The sequence below is a fragment of the Pomacea canaliculata genome, linkage group LG7, assembly GCF_003073045.1.
Source record: "Pomacea canaliculata isolate SZHN2017 linkage group LG7, ASM307304v1, whole genome shotgun sequence".
NCBI lineage: Eukaryota > Metazoa > Mollusca > Gastropoda > Architaenioglossa > Ampullariidae > Pomacea > Pomacea canaliculata.
This window is the reverse complement of record NC_037596.1, coordinates 17,225,846-17,253,371: the sequence shown is the minus strand read 5'-3', so window position 1 is coordinate 17,253,371 and position 27,526 is coordinate 17,225,846. Positions and strand designations below refer to the sequence as shown.

Here is a 27,526-nt window from a genome sequence, read left to right as displayed (position 1 = left end):
ATAAAGTAGATCGACATTGAGAAACACTTTTACAACAGAGTACACAGCGCTTAGTTCCGCCATCTTGCCATTCCTCGTCGTGACCACAGAAAGAGAAATAACTCAGTTATTCCACTGTGAAAGCGCGAGAAAGATTTATTTCAGGACAGGTGAGTACTTAGTTCCTTCTGTCGTTGATGTGATAAAGATTTCAATACAACGATAACATCGCCATCGTGGCATGAGGAGGAAGACAGGCTGTGAGTGTGTTTGAGGTCCTCACAAGTAAGGAGCAATACTTAGCAGTACTGAGTGTATATTGGGTATATCACAATGCTGAAGTAAACTATGAAGTACATGTAATCAGTAATTGTCTCCACTAGCTGAGGAAAAAGTGCTCAGAGCGCTGGCATCTGATCTGAGAGGCGATTGGTTCTATACTCGTGTAGCGCAGCAAACTTTCCCTCGTCAAGCAGCTGCTGGCGAAAACGACATGGCTTTATTCAGGGTTGAGGAAGGCAGGACAGTGAGAGAGGAATTTGTCATAGTGTTTTATACATTGTAGTTAGTTGATGTTGTTATGTCGAACATATCTAGAATACTCTAGATCAGTGATGCCCAACCTTTTTCGGCCTGCGGGCCATATCCATTTCGGAGATCCGTGTCGCAGGCCACTTCACCGCAAAAATACAAAAAAAGAAAAAAAAATAGAGCAGATACCATTTTTTATTAGAAACAAGTTGTACTTACCATTAATTATGTAGTAATTAGTGGGATATTTGAAGTTGTTTACCCGAAACCAACTTCTGAATGTCCGGCCTTATCGTAGAGACACCAAGTCAGAGCACTGAATCGAAATGTTCGTCCATCGAAAAAAAGATTGAGAGACGCCCCTACGTGGGGAGAAATACTTCTTCTTCCCTTTTTTCGTTTTTTTTTCGGGGTTTTTTTTTTTTATTGCTAACATGCCGATTTCCTGTACTGTGGGTAGAAGTTTCGCGGGCCGGATGGCACCGCGTCGCGGGCCGGATATGGCTCTCGGGCCGTAGGTTGGGCATCCCTGTCTAGATTATCAAGCTTATTAATGTGTTTATTTACTTAGTTGCTTTGTATACACTAATGTGCTGTGTCCACATGATTTGTCAGATAATCCTCACTCTCAGACATTACCATTATCTAGGGCAGGGGTGGGCAACTTCTCCGGTCGTCGAGCCGGATATGGGGAAATGAAGTCCTTGGCGGGCCAGATTACTGGATCAATACCTTAATCGCATATTTATCTATATATGCAAGGTGTCACGGACCATCCGCAGACACGCGCATTCTTTCCAAAAACCAATATAAGATCGCTTAAGGGTGGGCGTCCCTCCTTAGAGGCACCAATAATTATTAGAACCAAAGACAAGTTTACAAGTAGACCAAAATATGCACAGTAATCCACAGTCAATAATAATAACACTTCATCACGTTCACACCATCAAAGTTTACCAAGCCACTGCCGGAATCCACACGGCACCAATTTAAAGAGTTTCAATAATAACACACCATCAAAGTTTAACATGTCACTCAGCCGGAATCCACACGGCATCAAATGAAGAATTGCAATAATAACACACCATCAAAGTTCAACATGTTAATAACCGTTTAGTCCCTGCAGCTCTCCAGTCCCCGGTTTCTTTTAGTCCACTTTAATCCTTTCTTCTACAGTTCAATAAATGATAAAAGAGTGTTTTTACCATACCGATAAGTTAGTGTCAGGCGGGGTAGACCAATATGTAGCTGGGATAAAGCTAAGAGGGAAACCATCCCTCCTCCGGCGGTTAGTTTCAGCTGACCAGGCACCCTCCCTGGTGGTGGTCGGTACGTCCACGTAAAGAAGGGCAGGGTAGCCCCCTCCTTACTCCGAGTCCACTGCTCCTGCTCGCCCACGTCGGTGTGCAGCTTCTTGGCCCCCAAGAATTTCCACGGCCTGTTGCTCACACCACAGAGCTCCCACGGCGATGATAAGGACTACAGAAACACGATGTACATCCACAGTAGTACATCTGCACTAGTACATCCCCCGTAATACAGCCACTGTATCACATCCACAGAGATGGTACTACCACAAAGTACTTCTCTCGTAACACATACACAGTATCACGTCCACAGAGATCGTCGAGTCAGTGAATTAAAACCACAAATCCACCAAATTATTATCAGCCGCCGCCTTCATCTGCCTTCCTGTGTTGGCCACTTATGGTCGGGCTTAAATATACCCACCCCAGTCTCTCTAGACCAGGTGTCAGCACTGCCGGGCCCGCACGTGGCCTTCGCTGACTTGCGTCGCAAGCATTTTCTAAAAACAAACCGTCAACACCGGATGTCAACCTTCCCCCATCACCTCTTGCCCCCTCTACTACGCAGTTGTCCGTTACACAAGGAATAAATCGTGTTTAATGTAAACTCATAAACTTTAATTTTAAAGCATAGAGACCGAAAACAGTATTTAATGATGTTAAGGTAATGTACTTCAATAGCTGCTGAAGTCAATGAGACAGCTGCGGTCGATCAAAGTTGTCAACAAGTTGCTTGAACTCTGGCTGCATGTCGGACGTAGACATCCTCAGTAACGACTGCACGTGAACATCAGTTAGGTTGGAACGCAGATTGGTCTTGTTAATGTTGATGGTCTAAAATGTTTGCTCACAAATGTATGGAGACCCGAACAGAACAAGCAGTTTCATGGCCATCTTTCTCAGGTTGGCAAACTTGGACTCATTCAGTGAAGCATAAAATTTGTCAATGCTTTCAGGCTGGAATTTCTCTTTCAGGGTAAAGTCACACTGCAGGTCAGTCGATTCCAGCTGTAGAGCATCCGGCACCTTTTCAAAGTCAGTTGTAAACGGGGATGACAAGATATCAAACTCAGCAGCAAGTTTCTGGAAGTCCACAAAACGACGAGCAAATTCATTGTCTAGTGTAGATATCATATTGGTGTATTTCTCAGTTGACATCATCTGAGGTGCCATAGTCTCCAGTGTTGGAAAGTGTGTTGTGATGTTCTGACAAATTCACCATCACTGAACGATTTGCTGAGCTTGGCAATGTTGTGTGCGACCACCAAGCTGGCATGAGTAGCAGCTTTCTGGGCTACTTTGGTTTTTACGAATACAGTCTGCTGCCTTACAAGTTTTCTGTCCAGTTCTGTTGCTCTTGTTTGCCGTTCCGCTGCTGATAAAGTCCTGCCATAGCCTGAGTTAGCCACCATAGCCCGCCATAGTACTGCCATAGTACTGCCATAGCCTGCCATACAGTACTGCCATAGTACTGCCATTGCCTGCATGTGTCGTCGCATCATGGCGGCTAACGTTGTACTCTGTCAACACGGCAACACTTTCACTGCACAACAAACAAGCTTTCTTGCCGACTTCTAAATCTAATTCTAACTGAAAACAAAGAACCAAAAAATAACTATCAGTCACTATTATTCGACGCAGTAAGCAAGTAATTAGTACATGTAGTGGGAGATTGCGGCAGACTGTGGCCGCGGGCCACATTATCATGTACGACCAGAAACAGTCTGCGGGCCAGTCAAAATCCCTTCGCTCGCCGGATTCGGCCCGTGGGCCGTATGTTGCCCACCCCTGCTTTTGAGGTATCTGCCATGACCTCTGACCCACTGTTAGGGTCTGTAGGTTTTGCAGTGTTCGGACGTGTTCTGATGTTGGTATAAGCTTTACAGAAACAGAGTACACGTGCTTCATCTTCTGTTTCTACTTTACACAGACGACATGTCACGTGGGCCCACATCATGTCTGTATTGGAGCTTATGTGTTGTCATATCAGATATTCATAGTCTAAAGCAGGTTTAAGCTACTTTTCAGTTGGTAGATGTTAATGTATCGTTCACGTTGGAGAGAGATTTTATAGGATGCCCACAGTTCTAGACATGAACTGTTTCTTACATCGCGATGCCAGTTCCGGGCAAACCAGTCTTCTAGTCTTTGCCGGATTTTTCATCGGGGTACACACTCGTTCCCTGGCCACAACGGCGTTGCAGTACCGTTAGTTTATATAAAACACACGCCTTCTCCGGTGGATTTGATGGTGATAGTAGGACACTTGTCCATGGGAAAAGGATGACCAAACCAGCTGACATGTCACTCATTGTCACTGTCAGACTCCTTCAGTCAAGTCTCGGTGTAAACAAATATATTAACAGCAGTTAAAAATTATTCATTCAATGTGAGGTATTTGGTAATATGTACTTAACCCCTCCCTACATTTCAAACGAGTCATCATGTGTTTCAATCTACTCACTGGGGCCTAAGCCTACAGGAAACCAGCGAAGACCACATCCTGCCCCAACGGTCACACTCATAGGAACAGGGAACACACACGGATGTTGATCTATCATACTTATTCATTGAGTTTACATTTCTGTTTAAATATACACTCGTGCCCTCTACATGTAGAATATGAAATCAAAACTGAACTATTATTTCGCGATTCGAGAAACTCCGATAAATAAGATCGACATTGAGAAACATTTTTGGAAACGAGTACACAGCTCTTAGTTCCGCCATCTTGCCATTCCTCGTCGTGACCACAGCGAGAGACATAATTGAGTTATTCCACTGCGAAATTGAGAGAAAGATTTATTTCAGGACAGGTGAGTACTTAGTTCCTTCTGTCGTTGATGTGATAACGACTTGAGTACAGCGATAACATCGCCATCGTGGCCTGAGGAGGAAGACACAGGCTGTGAGTGTGTTTGAGGTCCTCACAAGTAAGGAGCAATACTTAGCAGTACTGAGTGTACTGAGTGTATATTGGGTATATCACAATGCTGAAGTCAACTATTAAGTAATGAGTAATTGTCTCCACAAGCTGGGGAAACAGTGCTAAGAGCGCTGGCATCTGATCTGAGAGGCGCATCGGTTCGATACCCGTGTGGCGCAGCAAACTTTCCCTCGTCAAGCAGCTGCTGGGAATAGCGACATGGCGTCATACAGGGTTGGAGAAGGCAGGACTGTGAGAGAGGAATTTGTCATAGTGTTTTATACATTGTAGTTGGTTTATTTTCTTATGTCGAACATATCTAGAATACTCAAGCTTATTGATGTGTTTACTTACTTACTTGCTTTGTATAAACGAATGTGTTGTGTCCACATGATTTGTCAGATAATCCTTACTCTCAGCTATGGCCATTATCTAGGGAAAGGTAGTTTTATACTTTTATTTTTTTATATATGCTAAATATATACATAATAAAGTGAGGAATCGGAAGAAATTAAAAGAGAAGATGAACCAGGAAACAAACAATTATTTTTTAGCATTGTGGATAGTCTTCCAAAATGGCCGTGGAGCTTTTTTTTAATTACTTATTTTCGCCACCAATAATGCATCTTATAATAGGAAACCCAAACATTACAAAAAAAATTGCTTTGTAGCAAAAAGTCACAAGCAAAAAGTAGCCTATAAACGTTGTAATTAAAAAAAGGAGTACTGCAAAACTTAGTTTAGGATTGAACAATGTGCATCTGTACAGCATTCAGAAAGAAAGGTGCACACAAAAGAGCATAGACAGAGACTGAGAAACATGCAAAAGGAACAAACTGTACTAAACTTCCCAGCAGCCCACAGACAAAAGCACTCCCCATTGAAGTATCAACTGACCAGTAGGAGAGATTAAATGTGTCACCAAGAAAACAAAACATCACTGTCCAATAACATGTGGCAACCAAATGATTACAAATGTCTCAGAAACCTTTGTATTCTTCTAAAACATACTTCTTAGTTCTCCTGACACTCTGATATATTGTTTTCCTCATACCTGAGTTTTGCGCTGTACTAGTACTACAGTTACTGAGATGCATACAATCAACCCATTACCTGGAACATAATTCAAATTGAGGTGATCTGCATCAGTAACAGCATAGCAATGCTCCATACACCTGCACCTTTTTTACAAGCATTTTGTTTCTGTTTAAAGGAAATTTTGTCTTCACAAAGATTGATTTAATACAGATTATGCATATTTCTAATGCAGACATTCAAAGATTTTGACAGTTCCGATACGTTTCATTCAGAAAATATCCACAGAAAAAATATTCACACAAGTGTGCCGCGGAGCTTAGTTAGGGTTTGGGCTATATTCCCTTAAATAACAAAACGAGCTGTCAACGCCTACTTGATAATAGAGCTTAAAGAAACAGTTTTGTCAGTTTATGGAACTAATACCATGCCACTGACATTGTGTCACTGATACTATATTATTCTACGACACCTGACACATGACAGTTTGCTGGTTTCTCACCAAGAGTGGAGACCACGTGGTGCCTCCGACAAACTTGGTCGTGTACAGGGGAGACCACTGTCAACAATGTCTGCCCATCCGTCGTCTGGTCAGGTGAGCCACTCTCCCTCACTGCACGCTTAGAGTACTTCAACTAGTTTTATCATCCTACTTTTGTTATATGAACACATCTTTAAGCTAATATAATGCTGTTACAGATATTTAATGTCTTCTTGTACACGATCATCTCAGTGATGTACCCGATGTTCAGTCTCATCATGTTCCCCTCTCACTGTAATAACTATCACAGGATCAGCGACCTAAAGGAGGAGGTGGTAGACAGAGTCGTAGAGGCGGTGGCCGGGTCAAAGTTTACCTACACGCTGTGACTGATGAACAGGCGGCACTACTTAGAGATACAGGTAGGTGGTATTTTTTAATATGCTTTAATTTTTAAGACTCAAAATAGATAAAAGTAGGATAAAAAGTAAAAGTAGTGAAATAGCATTCACAAGTAAACATCATAGTCGATAAAGCAATGAAAATGGCGGATAACTGACAGAGAAATGATAACCATAATAATGATGATAATCATAATGAGCAGCTTTATGATCACGACTACAGTAATGATGATCTGTGTTCGATGTCAATAATTTTTTTTAAATGTCATTAGTGTAATCAACAGTTACAGCTCCTCGTAATAATCAGTGTTGTCCATAGGAATGGGAATCGCATGGGAAACGTCCCATGGGATGAGATCGGATGGGATGGGATGGGACATCACACATTTGTATTTCCCATGGTAGTCGATACTTGATATTGCAAAATAAATTTACGCTGAAATTTGCGTTGTCAGACTTTTTAAGCACAGGAAAAATACTTTTGTATTCCAGTTTCATTATGCCATGACTTTGTTAACATGTGTGCAATGCGCAGTGTTGTCCATAGGAATGTTATTACCATGGGATTGGATGGGATGAGACAGGCATAAATTGCCTTGGGATGGGAGCGGATGGGATAGAAAAATATGTCCCATGGACAACCCTGGTAATAATAAATGATAAGTTCAAAAGAAATTGTCTATTATAAGTTAGAGATATGTGTATGTTCATTGGCAATCAATCATTTCTTTTTAAAGTGAACACACGCCCTCTGGAAGAGGTAAAGAAAAACACAGGCGCTGATGTAGAGTTTGACCCCAACCCCTCACCTGTACCAGGTATGAAGATTCTTATCATCCGCGGTCTTCCTTCTCAGATCGAGGCGGCAGTCAGTCTCATCAGCCAGAAGACTGGTTTAAAGGTTTGTTTGTTGACAATCAAATAAATATTAGAACAGTGTGCAACACATTATAACGTAGGAGATAAAACAATACCTTACTGAATGACAGAAAATACAAAGGGCCATGTCCTGTATTAAATAACACTAGACAATACAAGTAAAGTCTGAACACAAATACTCAAATGACCTAATAGGTAGTTATTATTTAACTGACCACACTGGTCTTCACACAGGACCCATTACCAGCCCAGGCCCAGACATTCTGGCTCCAGTGGGTGGAGGCCGCGTTCCCTCATCTCGACTCTCGCGCCTACTTCCTGCCTCCTGTCTACGTCAACCGCGTGCCCATGACTAGACAGGCAGCTGCTGGTCAGGAGGTTCTCGTCCTACAGTCAGCACCTGGACAGGCTGGTCAGTCTAACCAACTACCGACGAGTTCATCTTCTGCTGCTCATTCGTCCATTCCACAGCCTCCTCGCCTTCAGGACAGTGATGTCAGAGACGATGCTGCCATGCAGCGGATGTTTGTCTGTCTTCAGAAAATGTTTGAAGAGAACAGAGATGTGATGGTTGGACTGACTCAGCTTCAGTTCCGACAGTACCTGGGTGAACCTTGTTACACTGCCGCCGCTACCCACCTACCCCGACCCTCCAACCTTCCTCCTTCTCTACCACACAAGTGGAAACAGGGAGACTTTGATGTGCTTCTCATTCATCGACAGTACGGACTGGTAGTCTGTGAGGTGAAGGCAGTGGGTGACAATATCAAAGATTTAAACATGTCACAGCAGGATGTAGACAACAACATTAGACAGAAACTGAGAGACGCCGTGTCACAGCTGGACAAGGCGGAGGCCATGTTGTCTCACCTGGTGTCCGAATTCCCTCCCGGTCTGCGCATCACTAAGGTCATCGCCTTCCCCAACCTCACGACTCGTCAGCTTCAACAGGCCATCTCCGGCGACAACCTCCTCATTCAGGTTTTAGTACCTTTCTGTTACCTTACATGTCTTCTATAATATACCTTACAGAGTACCTGAATGTGTGAACAATTTTTTTTTATTAATAGAAGACAAACCGATAATGTGGACAGTGCATGTGAATGAGAATGAAATGTGATGATAGTGTATCTTTATGTATAAAAAAAGAGAAAATAATTGTTTGGGGGAAGGGGTGTGTATCAATATCAGTGTTAGGAACGGCATCCACAAATGTTTGTGTGTAAGTAGCGGTTGTTATCAAATCGAATTCCCAATGTAGTGTTACTTGGCAAATAAACGAATTCTTCTTTATTTTTTCTTCTTTGGTGCACATTGTTGTGTTCACACTATCTCAGCACGATTTGTTTCAATAAAGTCATTCATGTAGACAGCTGTTCTATTTATTTTAACAACATTATTATCCTGTAGGAGCCATTCTAAGCTACTGATTCGTATTTAAATTGTAATTAATACTTTCATGTTGAGGGTTAGTTAATTTTCGTTCAGTTTACTTTCATCTTCTATCTCTATATTTAACTCTTGTCGCATGACATGATGTGGATCCTCTACAGGACCTGTGTCGGTGTCTGGGAACAACAGATCCCTCCAACATCCCAGGTCTGTGTCTGTGCTGTGATCAGTTGTCTGACCCCAAGACCCCGTGTGACGTCAGTAGTCACGTGCTGAGGGAACTCGGACACTGGTGGCAGCGACGTGTGGCTGGGGCTGGACCTGACAGTCACATGACACCTGAGTTGTACAAGACACTGGTAGCCAGGTAAATATGACAATAATGTGTAGTCACAACACTGTCACAGTCTAAGCCTGTCGTGTACGATGTTAGATGTGACATCAGTGATCACGCCGCTGTTCTCGTCAGAGAAATCGTAAACAGACTATATTTCAAAAGTAAGAGTTTCATCTTTAACAGGGCTTGGTAACTGTTACCAGATGTTACAGGTGATATGTGGAAATGTGATGATTGGCGAGAAAGCAGAAGTCCCTAACGCCGATGTCGTAATCAATGGCATGTTGGTTGGTCCTCAATCTACGGTGCCAACATCTCCAGGAAACGTAGAGCATCCAAAAAATAAGTACAAGAACTGAGGGTAACATGATATTGCAAAAGGAAGACGAGCAGGGAAGATGTGACAAAGGACTATCATGATGGGAAAGGGAATTAGGAATAATTTTCACGGAAGAAGTGCGTTTTCAGCGCATGTGTAGCTCATGAAACCTGTATTCATCCACTGATGTAGTTTCAGGTTCAACAAAAAAATAAAGATGTTGTAAGTCCGACTGTTTGCCAGAGGCGAACCATTGTCACAGTGTTATAATTATTCTCTTGTTTTGTCTAACTACTTTTTTCTACCAGCTCACTAACTGCTTTCTGTAAACTTCTTAAACTTGAAACACATTTTACCTTAAAAAATTTTATTTTGCTGTTTTGCATTGTGCTGGAGTACTTCAATACTTAATTTGGAGCAGATCATTGTGTCCATTATAGAAGTAAGCTTTAGAAAGTTTCTTCAGTTAACAGAAGTTAGATAATAACATAAAATGTCTCTTTAGTTTTAATAGAAGTTATACACTTTCGGTGGGAAAATAAAATACAGTTAACAATTAACTTATTATTAATTGTAAAATAATAGTAATAGTATTTGTAAAAGACATCAACTGATGTGACTGTACTAGATTCTGTGGTCCGGCGACAACAGTGACTGTGCCATGCACATGTCCTCCACGTGTGAGTGTCAAGACCCTGGGTCAGGCCGTGTGGTGGACAGGAGAGTGCTATACTGCTGTCATCACACTCTTCCCGGAGCAACTTCACCTGCTACACACGGCGCCTCCCAGAGTATATGTCACCGGACCGCCCGGTACAGGTAAAACTGTGGTGCTGCTGCTGATGGCCATACAGTGGCTGTGGTGTGGTCACGACGTCTACGTTGTCAGTAGTTGGGATAGGAGTCATGCAGCGTGCACCATGCTGTATCACCTGTTGCTGCAGACAGTAAAGACACAACAGTCAGCAGGTGTATCACCCGGTCAGCCTCACCAGCTGCTGTATGATGTTGGTAATGATAAAGACGTGGAGAAGGCCGTCAATGACTTATCACAGGCAGCAAGAGGAGGGTCGTTGTACGTCATCGCTGATGAAGTGATCGGGTGAGTAGTACATCGTGTGATGTGATGATAGACACACAGGTAGATGTCGCTCGCTGTGATCTTATAATCACCACCAGGTGTTTAATAAGTGATATTTCCTCAATAAAAGGGACACCTGCCCTGCTCACGCAAGTTTCGTACCAGTAAGTAACTATTTTTTTCTTACACTCTTTTTACAATGACATGTTCTACGCATGCGCGATATTTTTAACGTGGTTACCAAGGTGACAAGCCTCGACCTCGACATTCCGAAATAAACGGTAGTTCGCGTGACCGTAGCTTTTATTCAAACAACAGGTATACAAGTAAACAAAGAGGAGATGGAGGTGCTTGAAGACTGATGGTCAAATTAAATGAGAAAGTTGTGATTTGTCCCGATGAACACATTGCGACAGTCAGCGCTGAGTTGAAGACAACGAAGTTGAACAAAGATGTGAAGTAGAAGACTACACCAGTGGATGGATTTAATATATACTCAACAACAAAAACAAAAGTAACAATACTAAATGAACATTTAATACATTATTACTTAAAATTGGCAAAGAAAACTTGCATCTTAAGAACTTTGCATGTTATATATATATATTTTAGGCAGAATTTCTGTTATAAGTGACATATTTAATACAACTATATTTACTACTTATCTTGGAAATCAGTTTCACTCTCCCATCCTCTTTCTCCCATAGACCACATGAACACAGAAAGTAAAATATATTTTTTTTTAAGTTTACACCATAATTTCTTTATCATCTTCCTGCCATGTACGTGTTGAAGAAGATGAAACTAGTCCTTACACATCAGTTTTGTACATCTGTACAAAATTCTTTTCAGTAACAAACGTTAATGCTTGTCAATTGCTTAATTTTATTTGTACAAGATACATTTACGTGTATACTTACACATTCTGTGTCAGACAACAGACATATACTCTCTCTTGCCTCCCTCCCTCATGCATGTATACATATCTACACACACACAACCACAGCATTCACCGCTATTCACACACATTATTATGTACAGTGTCAGTGAGCTTAGTATACAAGTCTGTCACAGGTCACGATTCTTCCGCACTGTGTGTGACAAGCTGCTGACACAAGTTCCTGATCTCCATCTGTGGGCGGCATGTTGTTTCCATGAAAACGCACCCGACTGCTGGCAAGTGGAATATTTAACCAGACCCCTCCGCTCTCCGCCGGCCGTCGTTAGGGAAGTCGAGCAGGCCGACTTTATTACTGACGGAAATGTTGTCAAGCCGTACAGTGAGCGAGGTGTGCCCGACCACACAGACGGCCCGCCAGTCACACGACTGTATCACCAAGGTCAGGGTCACTCAGGTCGCTGGCCAGTTGACTGTGTGACGTGCGGTCGTGACGTGGCCAGCTTCCTACACAGTCTCCGTGTTGATGTTACAGGTAGGTGTGGGTATTGTGTAGTGTCACGTCTGTTGACAGATAAACTTGGTTTGATAAATAACAGGCAGGTGAGAAACAGTCTTCTGAATATGACTGTGAAGGTGACAGGTTGACAGCTCTTCATACCATTTCGTCTTTGACCTTTTATCTGAACCATGGTTTGTGTGGACTGGTCATCTCTGAAAGTGTGACATCATTACCCAGGTTTCTGAATCGGTTTCTCTATCTTTACAACGTGTCTCAGTTTTGTACAACATTTTTATTCAACTGTAACATCTGCGCCATCTTGCCATGTGTTACACCTGTTCATCATGTGTATTACTTGTGTCTACTTCACTGACAATCCATGTTTGGCACTGCTGACCACTCAGTTCTCCTTTGTCTGATGTGCGGACCTGTTCCTCATGGCTGCACTGTCTGTAGAGTAGATGTTTGTGTCCTCTTCATCTCAACGATGTGACTGACGATGAGTGTGATATCAGGGATTGGAGGTTGTCTGTCGTCTGCTCCATGTGAGTTTGAGGCTGCTGTCACGTGATCTTGTGTCTGATACTTACCTGTGTTTGTTACTGAAGTATTCAGGTGAATCTTTGTTCACCTCCTCTTGACTGTGTGACACCTGTAATGTTGTTGTGTGTAGAGTCGTTGTTTGTTGTTTACTTTGTATACAACATTGAGTTTACCTGTAGTGTGATTGTGCTGAGATGTCTGATAATCTACATGGACATTGCTGACTGCTTATGTCAAAGCTAATGGCGGAAAAGTGCGCTATCAAGATGCCATTGTTATTATAATAAACATTATAATGATCATTATAGTTATATATATATATTATTATCATTACTATCATTACATTCACTGTGTAAGTCACGTGTTACTGTTATTTTACGTTGTATTTATATCCATATGTCTGTCAGTGTGTACGCTGTATCTCCGACAAGTAACTAATAGTAGAAACTTTGAATGTTAACAGAGAATGTCGCGACAACAGGCACGACCGTCACCTCCAGCAACGGCGGTACTTCACCATCCTATCTACAGTGGAGAGACGTGCTGGTGTTGCACTGGCATTACGTTAGTGTGGACTCGGGTATGATGAAGGGACTGAACGAAGCGGGTATCCCAGTGCGGGTGATGAACGACGATGACATTGAGGACGTAGCCACGGCCCGCAGTGACGTGGTGTGGGTGACGAACGGATATCGTGTTTGTGGTCTGGAGAGAAAAGTCGTCGTCTGTCTGGGGGAATATGCTTCATCCCGGTATTACTCCATGTCCCGGTGTACGTCACAACTTGTCATTGTGACAATTTAAGCAATCTGAAGGATATCTGACGTCATAACCTCGTGACGTCATTCACATGTTCTGTATATATTTATATACACATGTTGTGTATGACACATTTATAAACACATGTTGTGTATGACACATTTATTTACAAATGTTGTGTATCACACATTTATTATGTGTACGACACATTTATTTACACATGGGGTTACACTGCCTCTCTATCAGTTGTTACTGTTGTCGACTGCTGTGTGCTTGTGTCAGCCGACAACACCCACGATGTTAATTCGTGTTTTCAGTGTCATTGTGTAGAGATCATACGGATTATAATGTTTCCTGTGTCAAATTTATTGTGGTGTGTTTTTTAGTTTTTACTCTAAATTGGTGCTGCTTTCTTCTCTTGACAATGACATTATTCCCTGATGACCACGACATTCACTAGATTAAAAAAAAAAATCATACTAACCAGGATACCATAAACGAATAAAAGTAACATTAAAATGTTATTATGATCTTTATTATGTAGCATACACATGTGGCAAACAAACGAAGAAGAACTGCTTATAAACTTTGTCAATTAAAAATTAAGTGTACCAACAGATTCTACGATCTACATAATTTAAAAAGTTAACAAATTCTAGTCAACTTATCCAGTGCTGTTGACGGACTTCACTTGAACACAATCACCACAAACATTTCAGGAATCCATGGGCCCTCCATTGCCCTCCTGCATGAACTAGCGTGAGAGCTAAGTAACGGATTTCTTCAGTTTAAAGAAGCAGTATGGCGAAATAGCAAGTGTGAGGACGGGGTGCATCGGGCAAAGTGACGAGCGTTGCTATTCCCACTGACCCAGCTGCCATGTGAACCCATGTGACCCCATGTGATCTCATGTCATGTAATGAAGAAGGATGTATAGAAGTAAGAGGGGGAGGAAACGGGCGCCTTCGAACAAAACAAAACAATAATGACGGGAATAGCAAATGGAAGGTGATCTAGAAAATATAACTAACCTACCGACGACTGGATGTGCAGTAATGAAGAACAGTTATACTTTTGTAAGGATTTAAGGATTCAAAGTAGTCAGAACCGTATGCCTTTGTGTTTACGTATCTGTATAATACAAATATAAGCAAACGTGTAACATTATTGAAACATGTAAAATAAGCAAGAAAAAAAGCAATAAAAATGTCAAAGAATAATGCAAAAATGTTTATCTTGTTATTGAAAACTTTTAGTGAGAATTTATGAATAATAAGGATTTTTCAAAATCCTATAAATAGTAAAGTTGAGATGTAGAGCATCATCTGTTTAAAGGCAGCAGTACACTCTACGGCAGAGAAAGAACAGCGTGCCTGAGACGAGATCTGAACCCAGTGCAGCTAATCCTCCCTGTATCAGGTGTTTACTGTTACACTGCAGGACTGCCCCTGGCAAGTTCTTTACAAATTTAATAAAAACTGTACAGACATACGTACAGACAAACAGACAAGGATAGTGGGAAGAAGCTAGACAGAACTGGAGTTGTTAGTGGCATTATGAGTAGCATGAGACTAAAGATGACAGAGTGAAGTATGTGACTACAAGACTGTGTCTCAGGTTGTACTGACTCACATCCTGACTTCAAGTAGCAGGAAAGATCAGATGAAGCAATAAGTGAACAATGATAACGGAAACAAGTTGCTGGGTTCCGGTTGTCAAAATACATAAATAAATAAATGCATACTATTTTGAGGAGAACGTATTCGGTCAAAGAAAATGCTAACTTCTCGTTTATATTATAGACTTAAGTCCCGGATGGTGAACATTTCTAATTTTTAAAGAAAAAACAGCGTTTACTCTACAGAACCCTTAAAAAACCTGTAAAGTTTATGTAAATGTGAGCATAGCATTGATACAACATTCTTTTTCTGCTATTGTCTTATTTGTTAAAATGTTGAAAAGCAAATATTACATGTCATAACACTGAATAGTTTACAAAATTTAAGAACAAATAAAAAGGTATGAGATATCTCAAAGAAAATCAAAGCATAACCCTTTAATTTTCTTAAAGGATTTTGAAACCTAACTAACAAATATGATAATCATTGCATGGAGAATGATCAACAATAAGATATTGTTGATGCGAAACAGCTTGAAGTGGATAAAGCTACGAAGTAATTACTAAAGGAAGTTAAAACTAACAAATTGTAATGACGCCGACGATAACGACAACGATGACGAGGATGATAGTGATGATGATGACGAAGCTAAAAAACAATTTAAATAAATATGAAAAAGCAAATATCCAGAAAAGTGGTTCAAAAAGGGTACACGGACTTTTCGACGACGGACGTTTAGCCAACGTATGCTTCGTCGACGGAGGTTTCGGCGCGGGGCCCGCAGCCGACGGACGTTTTGTCGACGAACATTTCGGCATTTCACGCGGGATCTTTAGCCGAAGTCAAGTGTGGGACGCCCCTTAGCTCACACATTTCTCTCGCCATTGTATCAATGTATCAGTGAACTCTCTCTCACTATCCCTCCTCATGTGAACCGTTAGCTCACACATTTCTCTCGCCATTGTATCAATGTTTCTCAAAGCTGTTGCGCATAATCTGTGACAATCAAAGTGAACTGTCTGTGAAGTCTGTGTGTAAAATTTGTTTGAAATAAAGAATTATTGTGTAATCTAGTAGTTACTGTCATTCTTTGAGAAGTAAGTAAGTTCTCTCTCTCTCTCTGATATAATGCGGTGAAACGTCCGGCTGCGAAAAGCCAGTCGGCAAAACATCCACACACGCAAGTAACTAACAGTAGAAACTTACTTTGAATGTTAACAGAGAATGTCATGACAACAGCCACGACCGTCACCTCCACCAACGGCGACACAACACAGCCCTGCCTGCAGTGGAGAGACGTGCTGGTGTTGGACTGGCTTGACGTTAGTGACGACTCGGGTATGATGAAGGGACTGAAAGAAGCGGGTATCCCAGTGCGGGTGATGAACGACGATGACATCGAGGAAGTTGCCACGGCCCGCAGTGACGTGGTGTGGGTGACCAGGAGACAGCGTGTTTGTGGTCTGGAGCGGAAAGTCGTCGTCTGTCTGTTTGATGCAGTTATAGGCCGGTTGTACTCCATGTCGCGCTGTACGTCACAACTTGTGATTGTCTCTCCTTAGCACAAACCAAAGAGTATCTGACGTCATCACACATTGACGTCATTGACATATGCTCTATGACACATATACACATGTATCTAACACATTTATTCACACATGGTGTGTAGGGAACATTTCTATACACATGTTTAATGACATTTATACACATATGGTGTTTATGACATTTTTTATCTACACATGTTGTGTATGACACATTTATATATACGTGTTGTGTATTGCACTCACAACAGTCGGTGTCTCTCTACACAACAACTAGTGTTATCCACCGAGTTCATGTTCACAAGTGTCTGTCAGTCCTTTCACAATCACACTTCTTGCAAGACCAGGACATGACTCCACGGTGTTAGTCTGAGTGAGGAACCCGGTCAGTCCCGCTCCACTTGTTTGTTTGTTGTCACAGTACTTTCAACCCAAACACTTGTGACTACACTAATAATTCTCTTACTTTGATCTTTGCGAGTGTGTTTTTCCCATGTGCGTGAATGTCACGCTGGTTATCTTGAACATTTTCTTCAGTAGGGTATAGATATTAATGTTGTATGTTCTTTTTACAGCATAAGTAAACTAGACAAAAATACAAGACCCATATTATTCAGTGAAGCTTGTCTCGCTCTATCAGCCAGCAGACAGACATCCTGCACCAATGGTCACACCCGTTGCAACATAACCTGGTGTTGATCAAAACAATTTTTGGTGATTTTTTTCATTTATAAACATAACAGCCTTTTTGCTAAATCTGTACTCCCTGCAGACATGACAGTCCGACAAAAAGCGTTGAAAGGACGGAGTTATTCTCTGGGAAACCCAGATAAAGTAGATTAAAGAGTAAATGTTGATGACCAGTCAACTGCTTCACTTTTAAAATTACAGATAAACAATTTACCGGTCATTGCATGTACTCCATACTAGCGGGTGTCTCTTATTTCTAGTGAACTAATCTTGATTACAGCGACAACGCCACTAGAGACAGACACCACACCGGCCTGGGGACAATGAGACTGGCCGTCAGTAGTAATGAGCAGTGAGGAACTGCAATTAGTTTTGATGAGAAGTATGGGAATATACTCAGACGTGTACAACCATTTCTGGATAAGGACGAGCCAGACCATTTTCCTAATGTTATTACATGTATATTGTTAAAAGATTCAGATACTCAAGGTAAGACTGACAAGCTATGTGTGTGTAACTGTGTGTGTGTGATTCTGTGTGTAAGACCTTTTGACCTTTGATCATTTATTGACACCACCATAGGGTTCATATCAAGGGGTAAGTCATTAATATTCAAAAAATACACTGGGTCGGTAAACATTGAAGACATTAAAATTATGTAGTCTGTGACTCACACGTGGTTACAAACACAATCATCTGTGAGTCGATAATCGTAAATGTAATGGTAGTAATGGTAGTAAAGAAAGCAGTGAGGATAATCTGAACATACGTCCTAGCTATTTGAAGTTTTTGAACTGGAACATAGAAGGATTAATGTCAAAGCTAGAAGACACTGACTTTATCGCTTACGTTTCCAAATTTGACTTTGTATGTCTAACTGAAACATTTATAAAGGAGTTCTACTCGAAGAACTTTCCCCATCACACAGCGTTCAGCAAGCCAGGTATTAGACTATCAATGCACGGAAGATTATCGGGAGGATTATTAGTTTTGATCAAGAATGAATTAGTGGCCTATGTAAAGATGTTGGTAATAGTTTCGACAACATACTTGCATTTATCCTTAAGAAAGAACTCCTCGGAATAGACAAAGATATGTTATATGTCTGTGCCTATGTGCCCCCTGAACACTCTGTCTACTATGTCGTAACAGGTAACGATAACGGCATCGGCTTACTTGAAGAATGTATAACTGATATGAAAAATGTTTATGAAGATGTATACCTCCTTATTTCAGGGGACCTAAATTCAAGAACTGGGACAGAAAACTGCGTTATGTATAGCATTAATACATTGTATGATATGCATTTAAAATATGATGAAATGATTACCAAATTCAGACAGTCGGAGGATAGGGTGGTAAACAAATATGGCCGATGAGTACTAGATATGTGTTCTACTCTGGACTTGACTATACTAAATGGAGTATGTAATGGCGACCCTTATGGAAGTTTCACATACTTATCAGATAATGGAAATAGTACAATAGATTATTACATTGCTTCAGACGAACTGCTACATAAAAAGTCATCTGACTTAAAGATGATAGTGGCAGACAGGATTGAATCCAAACATTTTGCAGTAGAATTTAGCCTAGAAGTTCAGACAGTTGGTCATGTTGTAAGGAATATCATCAAAACAAGTAGATCTGTAAGCAAGATGGTATGGAACCCCGCTAATATCCAGAAATTTCACCAAGCTATCCAGTCCCCGGAGATACAGGAGCTACTAACGCAAGCAAGCGATAAGATAGATACGGATATAAACGAAGCACTTTCACTATTTAACAGTTGTTTATTGAATTGCACTCAGTGCATGGATAAACGGAGTAATATAGACCGAAAAGAGCATAAGCAAAAATGGTTCGACACTGAGTGTATCAAAGAGAAAAGAAATACAAGAAAACGTTTTAAGAAAATTCCGTAGATCAGCTGATAGGAAAGATGGTCAGATGTATATTCTAGCACGTAAGGGATACAAAAAAATTAGTTGAGAAGAAAAAGAAGCTATACAAAAAACAGTTATGTGCAGACCTTATCAACTCTTCCACTAACCAGCAATCGTTTTGGAAGACTATAAAGAATATATCATGCAAAAGTGGGTTGGCAAGAAATACGATTGATGTTGATCAGTGGTATGTCCATTTCAAGACAGTACTTGAAGCCAACAGTGAAATAGAGAACCCACCCACTCTGACTATACTACAAGAAGATACAGGCTTAGATTACCCTATCACTAAAACCGAGGATATACAAGCCATAAAATCCCTAAAAAATGGTAAAGCACCAGGTCCAGATGGCATAATTGGTGAAGTCTATAAATATGTGGATGGTGCTTTTATAAACTTTTTTGTAAAATATTTTAACACGCTATTTGATAAAGGCATAAACCCAGAACAGTGGACTGAATCTATTATTCAGCCCATTCATAAGAAGGGAGATTACTCACATCCAAACAATTATCGTGGAATATCTCTAAATGATATTAGTAGTAAGATGTGCAGCTACATTATGAATAACAGGTTTAAAAAATGGGTAGAATTAAATGATATAGTTGGGGAGAACCAGGCTGGCTTTAGGAAAGATCGTTCTACGGTTGACCATATTTTTACATTATTTGCCTTCATCCAGAAACAATTTGCTATGAATCGTAAATTTTATGTAGCATTTATTGATTTTGAAAAAGCATTCGACTCTGTCTCTCGAAAATTACTTTGGCCAATCCTTACCAAACATGGCATACATTGTAAACTACACACATGCATCCAAAATATGTACAAATCGGTTAAAGCCCGTGTGAGATGTGGAGGCGATTTCACGAATTACATTGAGTGCACAAAGGGAGTTAAGCAAGGAGATGTATGCAGCCCTATACTTTTCTCGCTTTTTATTAATGAGCTAGCTTTAGAAATTATGAATAATAGAAAACATGGGGCAACCTTTACACATGAATTTATGGAAATATTCATTCTTTTATTAGCAGATGATATTTTATTGATGTCCGAAACTACAGAAGGACTACAACACCAGCTAAATTCTTTATATAACGCATCAGTAAGACTGGGCCTAAATGTTAATCTAAACAAGAGTAATATTGTTGTTTTAAGAAAACGGGGATTTTTAGCAGCGAGTGAAAGGTGGCTCTATGGAGGTATGCAAATAAATGTGGTAAATACATAAAAGTATTTAGGCCTTTACAGGGCTTCTGCTAAGGCTAAATTCTATGGGGTCCCAGGGACCCCTTCTTCAGATTTTTAAGGGGTCCCTGTTCTTCGCCCAACTTTGAATGGGACCCCATCGACGAAAACTGAAGGGGTCCTCCGAACTTTTAATGCGTACTGTACGCAATTTTTTGCGTAAGCAGAAGCCCTGCCTTTACTTCTCCACAAGATTAAGTTTTTCCCTTGCGTCTGAAGACCTAACTGCTAAGGCCAAGAAAGCAGTATTCTGCATCATGAATACATTATACAAAATAGGAAACCATTCTGTTAACGTTTTTACTAGACTATTTGACATGCAAGTTAAACCAGTCTTATGTTATGCAGCCGAAGTTTGGGGCCTTCATGGAAATGTCTGTATAGAAATTGAAAAAGTTCACACATATGCTATGAAAAGATTTTTTGGTGTGGGTACACGCACTCCTAACACGATGATATACGGTGATTTTGGGAGATATCCACTTTTCGTTAGCATATACATAAGCTGTGTTAGATATTGGATAAAATTAACAAGGATGGAGCAACAAAGACTCCCTTGGAGAGCTTACAAAATGTTAGAACGATTAGACAATAATGGAAAGCAAAACTAGGTATCTGAGATCAGGTTACTTCTTTTTAGATATGGTTTTGGACATGTTTGGCAAAATCAAGGAGTGGAATCAGTAAGCAATTTTATAAAATGTTTTAAACAAAGATTGATTGATTGTCACTGGCAAGAATGGGATTTTATAATCAATAGCAGTGAAAGGTATAGTTTCTATAAGTCAATTAAATCTGTGACTAACAGAGAGATGTATTTGAGTTTAGATGTTAATAGTTTCATCAGAAATGCATTAGTGAGAATTGGATTTGGTATTTCAGGTATAATGACACATACTTTAAGATATTCTGTCAATAATATAAGTAAAATATGCCCTATGTGTCAAATTGATGAAGACGATGAGTTCCATTTTATACTATGTTGTCCATGCCTGAAAGATCTGAGAAAAAATTTCATTCCGACAATGTACTACACTAGACCAAATAATTCCAAACTGCAGATGCTTATGTCAACAAGTAATGAAACAATACTGTCCAATCTTGCCAAGTTTTTATATTTAGCGGCAAAGAAAAGAGATGCTATTCTACGATAATAACACTGTATCTATTGTGTTGCATGAATCCTTTTGAATGGGCCCAAAGGCCTAACAAAATAAATAAACTATTCAGTATTCACTATTCACTATTCACATTCATCCATCCTTGTTCAGTAGTACCTGATCAATAAATCAGTTGACCTATGGTAGAGCTGGCCCGCCAGTACCGGTCGTTGGGGGAACCAGACATGACGGATAAATGGCCAGGGCGCGCCACCTGTGTCGGTCATGCATGGTGTTAGGTCCTGTTAAACCCATTCTCGCGTGACTTTGTCATTTTTCTCACAGTTACAGAGACTGTCCTCGGAAACTTGCTCATCTGAATATGTACACACGCCATCTTTAATTTTTTTCTCTAAAGACCTAAGGAAGGGGGAAAGGGCTTCTATAGCACAGATGTGTGCTTCCTGCATGGTTAAAGAAGACATAAATTGTTCTCGTGTAGCAATTCATCTCCATAACCTATATTCTCGAGTACACGTTAAGGGCTAAGCTATACAAATAGTATAATAAAGATTAACATAAGGTGCATTAGACTGACTTTAAAATGGAGAGAACTTAGATGATAGATTGATTTTAAGCATGTTTCAGTTTCCTGTGTTGTCTCAAATGTCCTGTAGAGAATGTCTGGAGTTTTCTTTATTTATTACATTGCTTTTTCTAAAGAACACTTTAGTACAACGGGTTTCACTTCCCTCGTTTTTATATCTCTCTTCTACACTGTAATCGTTGCTTACATTATGTTTTCGTTGGCCTCATACTTTCCAATTCGATGGTATGTCACAAACATGACAGTTCAGCTCCAACAGGCACAAATGGCTTCCTGGACGCACTTACAAAAATTATGTTAATATGTGCATTGACAATCTTTCCTGTGGAGTAAATATTCGTGCTCTTAAAAAGAGACGAAACAAAAAGTCATTATCAAGTCATACATACATGGAGCAATAATTACAACTGCACATACATAACCACATGCACAATACTCAAATAGCTTATTCGTTTTACAGACATATGCATACGTGCAAAATCAAACACCTACATATACATAGGTAACTTTCGGGTAAAAAAAATCAGTATTCAGGTTGTGGAGGAACTGTTGAAGATATTATGTCTTTTTTCATAACCAGAAAGTATAAATATCTACCTGAGGTTATGGGGACAAAGTACATAACAGGATTAATATCTTCGATTCTGTAACTCTTTAGAGATTCACCAAATACTTCACAACCGGCAGCAGCAGAAAAAAATTGCTTGATGGGAGTGGTCAATGTTATCGTTGTCGCTGCTGACGTACACTTTGATTATCACAACATTCATAACTGTCTGTAAAATAACACGTTGACTTGTCAAGAAACGACAGAAATAGGTTGTTTCGTTTTTCGTTTGATTTCCCTGTTAATGATGGTTTTCCAACCAGGGAGACCCTTTTCGATTCCTCAATTACTATACAAATTTAATCTCGTCGGACGGAAAAAAAAACAAACTAAAAACCGTTATCATAGTTAGGGGTCACGTGACTTGCACGTAATGTTAATTCGCCTCCTCCCACAAAAAAATAGACACAAGGCACAGAAAAACGTTTAAAATATTTAATATACATTTTAATAATTTATATTGAAAATTTATTTCATCGTATAGAAAACGCAAATAATATAATCCATTATGCGCCATTTGTTTTCCCGTTTGATTTTTTTCTTTCTTCTTTCTTAGAATTCCTTTTCATCCTCCTCGTCAGAAAATGCCCGCTTCTGTCAATAATCGTCGCGGGGCCATTTTGTACAGGACAGGACTGTAGCGTTCCCTTTTTTGAAGTAAATCATAACCATGGTAACAACTTTCAGCACTGAGAAGTCATTTCATCTGAAGTATCATTGTCCCCTCGGAGGTAGAACTTCAAAATAAAAAAAATCCTTCTCAATAGCAGAAACAACATTGATCAACATTTAAGAGCAAGCCTGAGATTGTAAGGTAAAATATCTTTAATAAAGCTGCTTCTTTTTATTTCTTTCAATTGCATCCAAAAATATAAGGAACTTATTGAGGTTTTAGAAAAAATAATTAAAGGCCAATCAGACTCGACTTAGAGTCCTTAATTAAATATTTATAAAGAATTATCATATATATATATACATGCACTGTTGGAACTAATTCTTAGTTTACTTACCTCAGTTATTTCTTTTTCTATCGTTATTTCCTCCTTTAGTTCGACAGCTCTCGAAATTTTCTTTTCGTTGCGCTGCTTGGGATTTGTTTCGAAGTTCTTGCACTTAAATTGTGCTAATGTCCTGTCTCTTCTCTTTTTAATCACGAAGTGTATTTGTTACTGTCTCTTAAACTTTTCAATAACCATGAAGTCATTTTTTTTTTTTTTTTTTTTTTTTTTTTGCTGTACCTCACTGATAACTCCGAGAAATATAATGAACATTGACCATACAATGCTGTTCTTCAATCAAGTTAAAGTTTCGATTGTCATTACTCTAGCGGTCACGTGAGCCAAAAAAGCCGATATTTTTGACTGCATTTTACGAAAAGGAAACAGAAGTACAGCAAAAGGTACACACCGCATTTACTCACATTAGAGTTTCCGGAATATTTTGTTTAAAATCCAGAGAAAAAGAAATGTTCAAGTCTTCATTTCTCTTCAAATTTTATAAAACTAGTGATGAAAATAAGTACTAGACAGAAATAAGAAAACGCACAGTGAAACACAACTTGTGTTTAATTGATTTTTTCATACATTAAACATAACTGCTTTTAAGTAAAACCTGATATCTCCAAGGTTATTTTTGAAAGTAAAATGCAAGAAAAATAATTAAACGCCAAGTACTCTTTAGGAGAAAATTGTATTTTTATTTTAATGATAGGGCTTCTCGTTGACACCTAGTTCTTTTTTAAAGTACAGAGACCTTAATTTTATTTTAAGATTTATATAGAAAATGCGCTTTGGAAGTAAATGAATTCCTAAAGATGTAATCAATGACCACCACTGAAAATTGGAGAACGAAAACTGGATACTTTATTTCTCTTTTCTGCTTTAAAGTACACTCCTTAAATGTATAAATACGTCTGAATCATAGTTACATTGCTTTGTAATTACTTGCTTTATTGGTTGTTTGAAAGACTAACCTGGAGAATCGATGACAATTAAGGTGGCTTTGGCAAATCCTCTTTCATTGCGGAAAGTTACTGTCCAGTTCCCTTCAGTTGTTTCATTTTCGTTGCCGAGATAGAGATTGAGTACGAGGTCAGGAGGGTTACCACTTAAAGTGCAGTTGATTTTCTGGTTTACATTATTGCTTGGTGGAACTGGTGTCCAGAAACAGCCACCATTGTCTGTGGAGTGAGCCTTGACAGGAAGCGCTACTTCTCGAAGACCTAAAGGAATCGTTCTAAGGCTCTCGACAAAGCGTGGGGGACCTGAAACAGTCAAAACATGTTTATATCGCTTTAATTATCCCAATACTTTCACAACCTGTTTTCTTATGCAAATTACGCGAAAATATTATTTCTAGAGCGAATAATTCAATAAAGAGTAACTAAAATTTTCCAATTTTTGTCTCATTGCCATCAAATTGATGAAAACAAAAATGACACCTCTAATTATAAAGAAATATTATGCCCTTACATCTAAAAAGAAATGATACAGATCTGTTGTATTTCGAACCCACTCCTTCACACCGAACCTTTGGCCAATCATCTTCACATTTAACAGCAAATGAGTGGCTAAAGTGGTCTGCATCTTCAATACTTTCTAGATCCTTCCCTCTTCTGTCCAACAAACGGAAGCTGGTAGGAGGATTTCCCTTGTCGAAGGAGCAGACAACAGTGACCTTCTGATCTTCATTAATGAGATATACATCACCCACTTCACTGCCGTCCACTGTGAAAAGTTTTACTTTGGGGGGATCTGCAATCATATCAAACTGATGACCACTTAACTGACACAAGAACAAGTGAAACGACTTCTATAATAGTATTGTATAACAGGATTGCACACATTCACTTTTTGCACGCAGAGTCCATCAACGACATTTTTGTACAAAGTCCACTGAACTAACCACACCACTTTAACAAAACACAAATAAATAAAACACCAAAAAGCAAAACAAAAACAATAAAAGACGAACAACTTTAACTGCAAATATTTTTGTTAATATTGAAATAGTTGTTGGCATTTACAGAGATTTACTCTAAAAAATAACTGTAGTATAATTAAAAAATATAAAATATTTACTTAATTAATTTTTTTATATCATGTAGACATAATGTCAGTGGATACACCACAAAAGATGTGTGTGAAATTAAGTTCAACGATAAAAAAAAAGTGTTAAAGACTTACAGAGAACATCAAGGTGAAAAATTCGTAATGGTTTGTATAACCCATCGCCATCCGCAATGGAGAGCTCAATCAGCTTGAACGATCGTTTGATTAGCAAAGTAATGTGCATCTCAAACTTGAAAGCTGCTTTGCTGAGGTCGCCATGCTTTGTGAAACATATTGTCTCATTTTTCGACACCCAGTGCATTGCGGTGACTTTGCTGGACTCTTTATTCCAGACAAACATGCACTGAAGTGAGATTTTGTCTCCTTGGCACACATTATATGCTGCTTTCAGCTTGGGTAAGTACTGTGGACCGTCAATAATATTCAGAGAATAGCTGATATTTGCAAAATGATCTTCTGCTACTTGTTTGGTTTCATCATAGTACTGTGACTCACCTGAAACATTTAGAAAGACATTCAACAACTTAAAAATATATTTGTTCTATTTAATAAAACTAACCAACGTTTTCTTCGATGACCATACCAAGCACATCAACCTACACAAAAAGTACTTACAAGTGCTGGAGTTTGCTCTATTCTGTTGCAGGAGAAACACACAAAAAAGGAAGACAGTAATAGTTGCAGCCATCATAAAGCATCTCACACAAGGGACTGTAGTGAGGACAGCTGTATGAACTTCAAATAGATCACTTTCAAGTTGTATTATGTTCGACTCATTCCGTTTCAGTTTCCCTGAGCTTTTGGATGGTTTATAATTGAACAATATTAGTGAAAACCCTCGGCAGGGAAGAAGAACTAATTTTCTATGCGACACAAGCTCTGGGGCGAGACACAATGACAAAGTATATAAATCTTGAAGTTGTATGCAATACAGTGAAATGGAAATCACTTAAAAGTGGTGTAACATTCCCAACATTCCACTTGTGGCTTAAACATGTATTCAGCAGGTGGCAAAAATATATACACACATATAAACAATAATATGTAAAGTTATTCAATTCACTTCGCATGTCATACATAACATAATTTAATCCGAGCAATCTAGATGTATATCTTAGTTAATAAAATATACTTAGTTAAAAGTTTACATACAGGTATTTTTACTGGATTTAGTAAGATAAATTTTTAAAGCGACGGAGAATCTCCGCATGTGTACGTTCTATTCTTAGAAGGCTTTGGCACTATTTTAAGTACAGGCGCCAATAGTTCTATTTATAGAAAAAAACTTGGCTTAAGCTTATTATGTGTAGAATGGACTTTTATTCATCTACAGTTCTACACCAAAAGACTACACAAGTAGATTGATCTGAACAGGTAAAATAATATTTATTAAATAGATACATGTACTATGTATGAATTTTTACTGGTGAGATATGTTTTTATGCCTCGTTTCACTACTTTCACCCTGAATAACTAGCTTGTCTTCATATGGTATGTATTTTGTTTTACATGCCGCTTTGTATTTAGCATGCATATTAGAGCACATAATAATATCTTTTACTTCAAATTATTTGTTGGTCACTATATAATACAAGATGGGAACTTTAAAAAAGACTATGAAATGCTGTTGTAAATATCAGGGTTATTTTTTTCTAGAGAAGGTTCACTATATGTGTACATCTTACTTATCTATGTATCTTACTCACTGACACATGATATGTCAGGC

At 39.3% G+C, this 27,526-nt stretch overlaps 2 protein-coding genes across 3 annotated transcripts; one reads left to right on the top strand and one right to left on the bottom strand.

Moving 5' to 3' along the window:
• Positions 1-10,381: 10,381 nt before the first annotated feature.
• Positions 10,382-14,590, top strand: LOC112567882. 2 transcript variants are annotated; one of them, XM_025244751.1, is made up of 3 exons: positions 10,382-10,689; positions 11,743-12,101; positions 13,075-14,590. In XM_025244751.1, the coding sequence occupies exons 1-3, from the start codon at positions 10,430-10,432 to the stop codon at positions 13,413-13,415; spliced, it is 960 nt and encodes a 319-aa protein (XP_025100536.1). In that variant the 5' UTR covers positions 10,382-10,429; the 3' UTR covers positions 13,416-14,590. The 2 variants fall into 2 exon arrangements, with proteins under 2 accessions (XP_025100536.1, XP_025100537.1); XM_025244752.1 differs by having other exon boundaries at positions 10,382-10,832.
• Positions 14,591-24,988: 10,398 nt separating this feature from the next.
• Positions 24,989-26,892, bottom strand: LOC112567890. The gene is made up of 3 exons (XM_025244765.1): positions 26,416-26,892; positions 25,915-26,295; positions 24,989-25,482 (listed from the first exon to the last, which is right to left on the bottom strand). The coding sequence occupies exons 1-3, from the start codon at positions 26,489-26,491 to the stop codon at positions 25,172-25,174; spliced, it is 768 nt and encodes a 255-aa protein (XP_025100550.1). The 5' UTR covers positions 26,492-26,892; the 3' UTR covers positions 24,989-25,171.
• Positions 26,893-27,526: the final 634 nt, after the last annotated feature.

Bases quoted from the DNA above. Each gene is read 5' to 3' on its own strand.
- LOC112567882 (XM_025244751.1), top strand. From the start codon at position 10,430: ATGGCCATACAGTGGCTGTGGTGTGGTCACGACGTCTACGTTGTCAGT. The intron at 10,690-11,742 runs GTGAGTAGTACA...AGTCTGTCACAG, and splicing joins ATCGCTGATGAAGTGATCGG to GTCACGATTCTTCCGCACTG. The intron at 12,102-13,074 runs GTAGGTGTGGGT...GAATGTTAACAG, and splicing joins TCTCCGTGTTGATGTTACAG to AGAATGTCGCGACAACAGGC.
- LOC112567890 (XM_025244765.1), bottom strand. From the start codon at position 26,491: ATGATGGCTGCAACTATTACTGTCTTCCTTTTTTGTGTGTTTCTCCTG. The intron at 26,296-26,415 runs GTAAGTACTTTT...TAAATGTTTCAG, and splicing joins TAGAGCAAACTCCAGCACTT to GTGAGTCACAGTACTATGAT. The intron at 25,483-25,914 runs GTAAGTCTTTAA...ATATGATTGCAG, and splicing joins TTTTCACCTTGATGTTCTCT to ATCCCCCCAAAGTAAAACTT.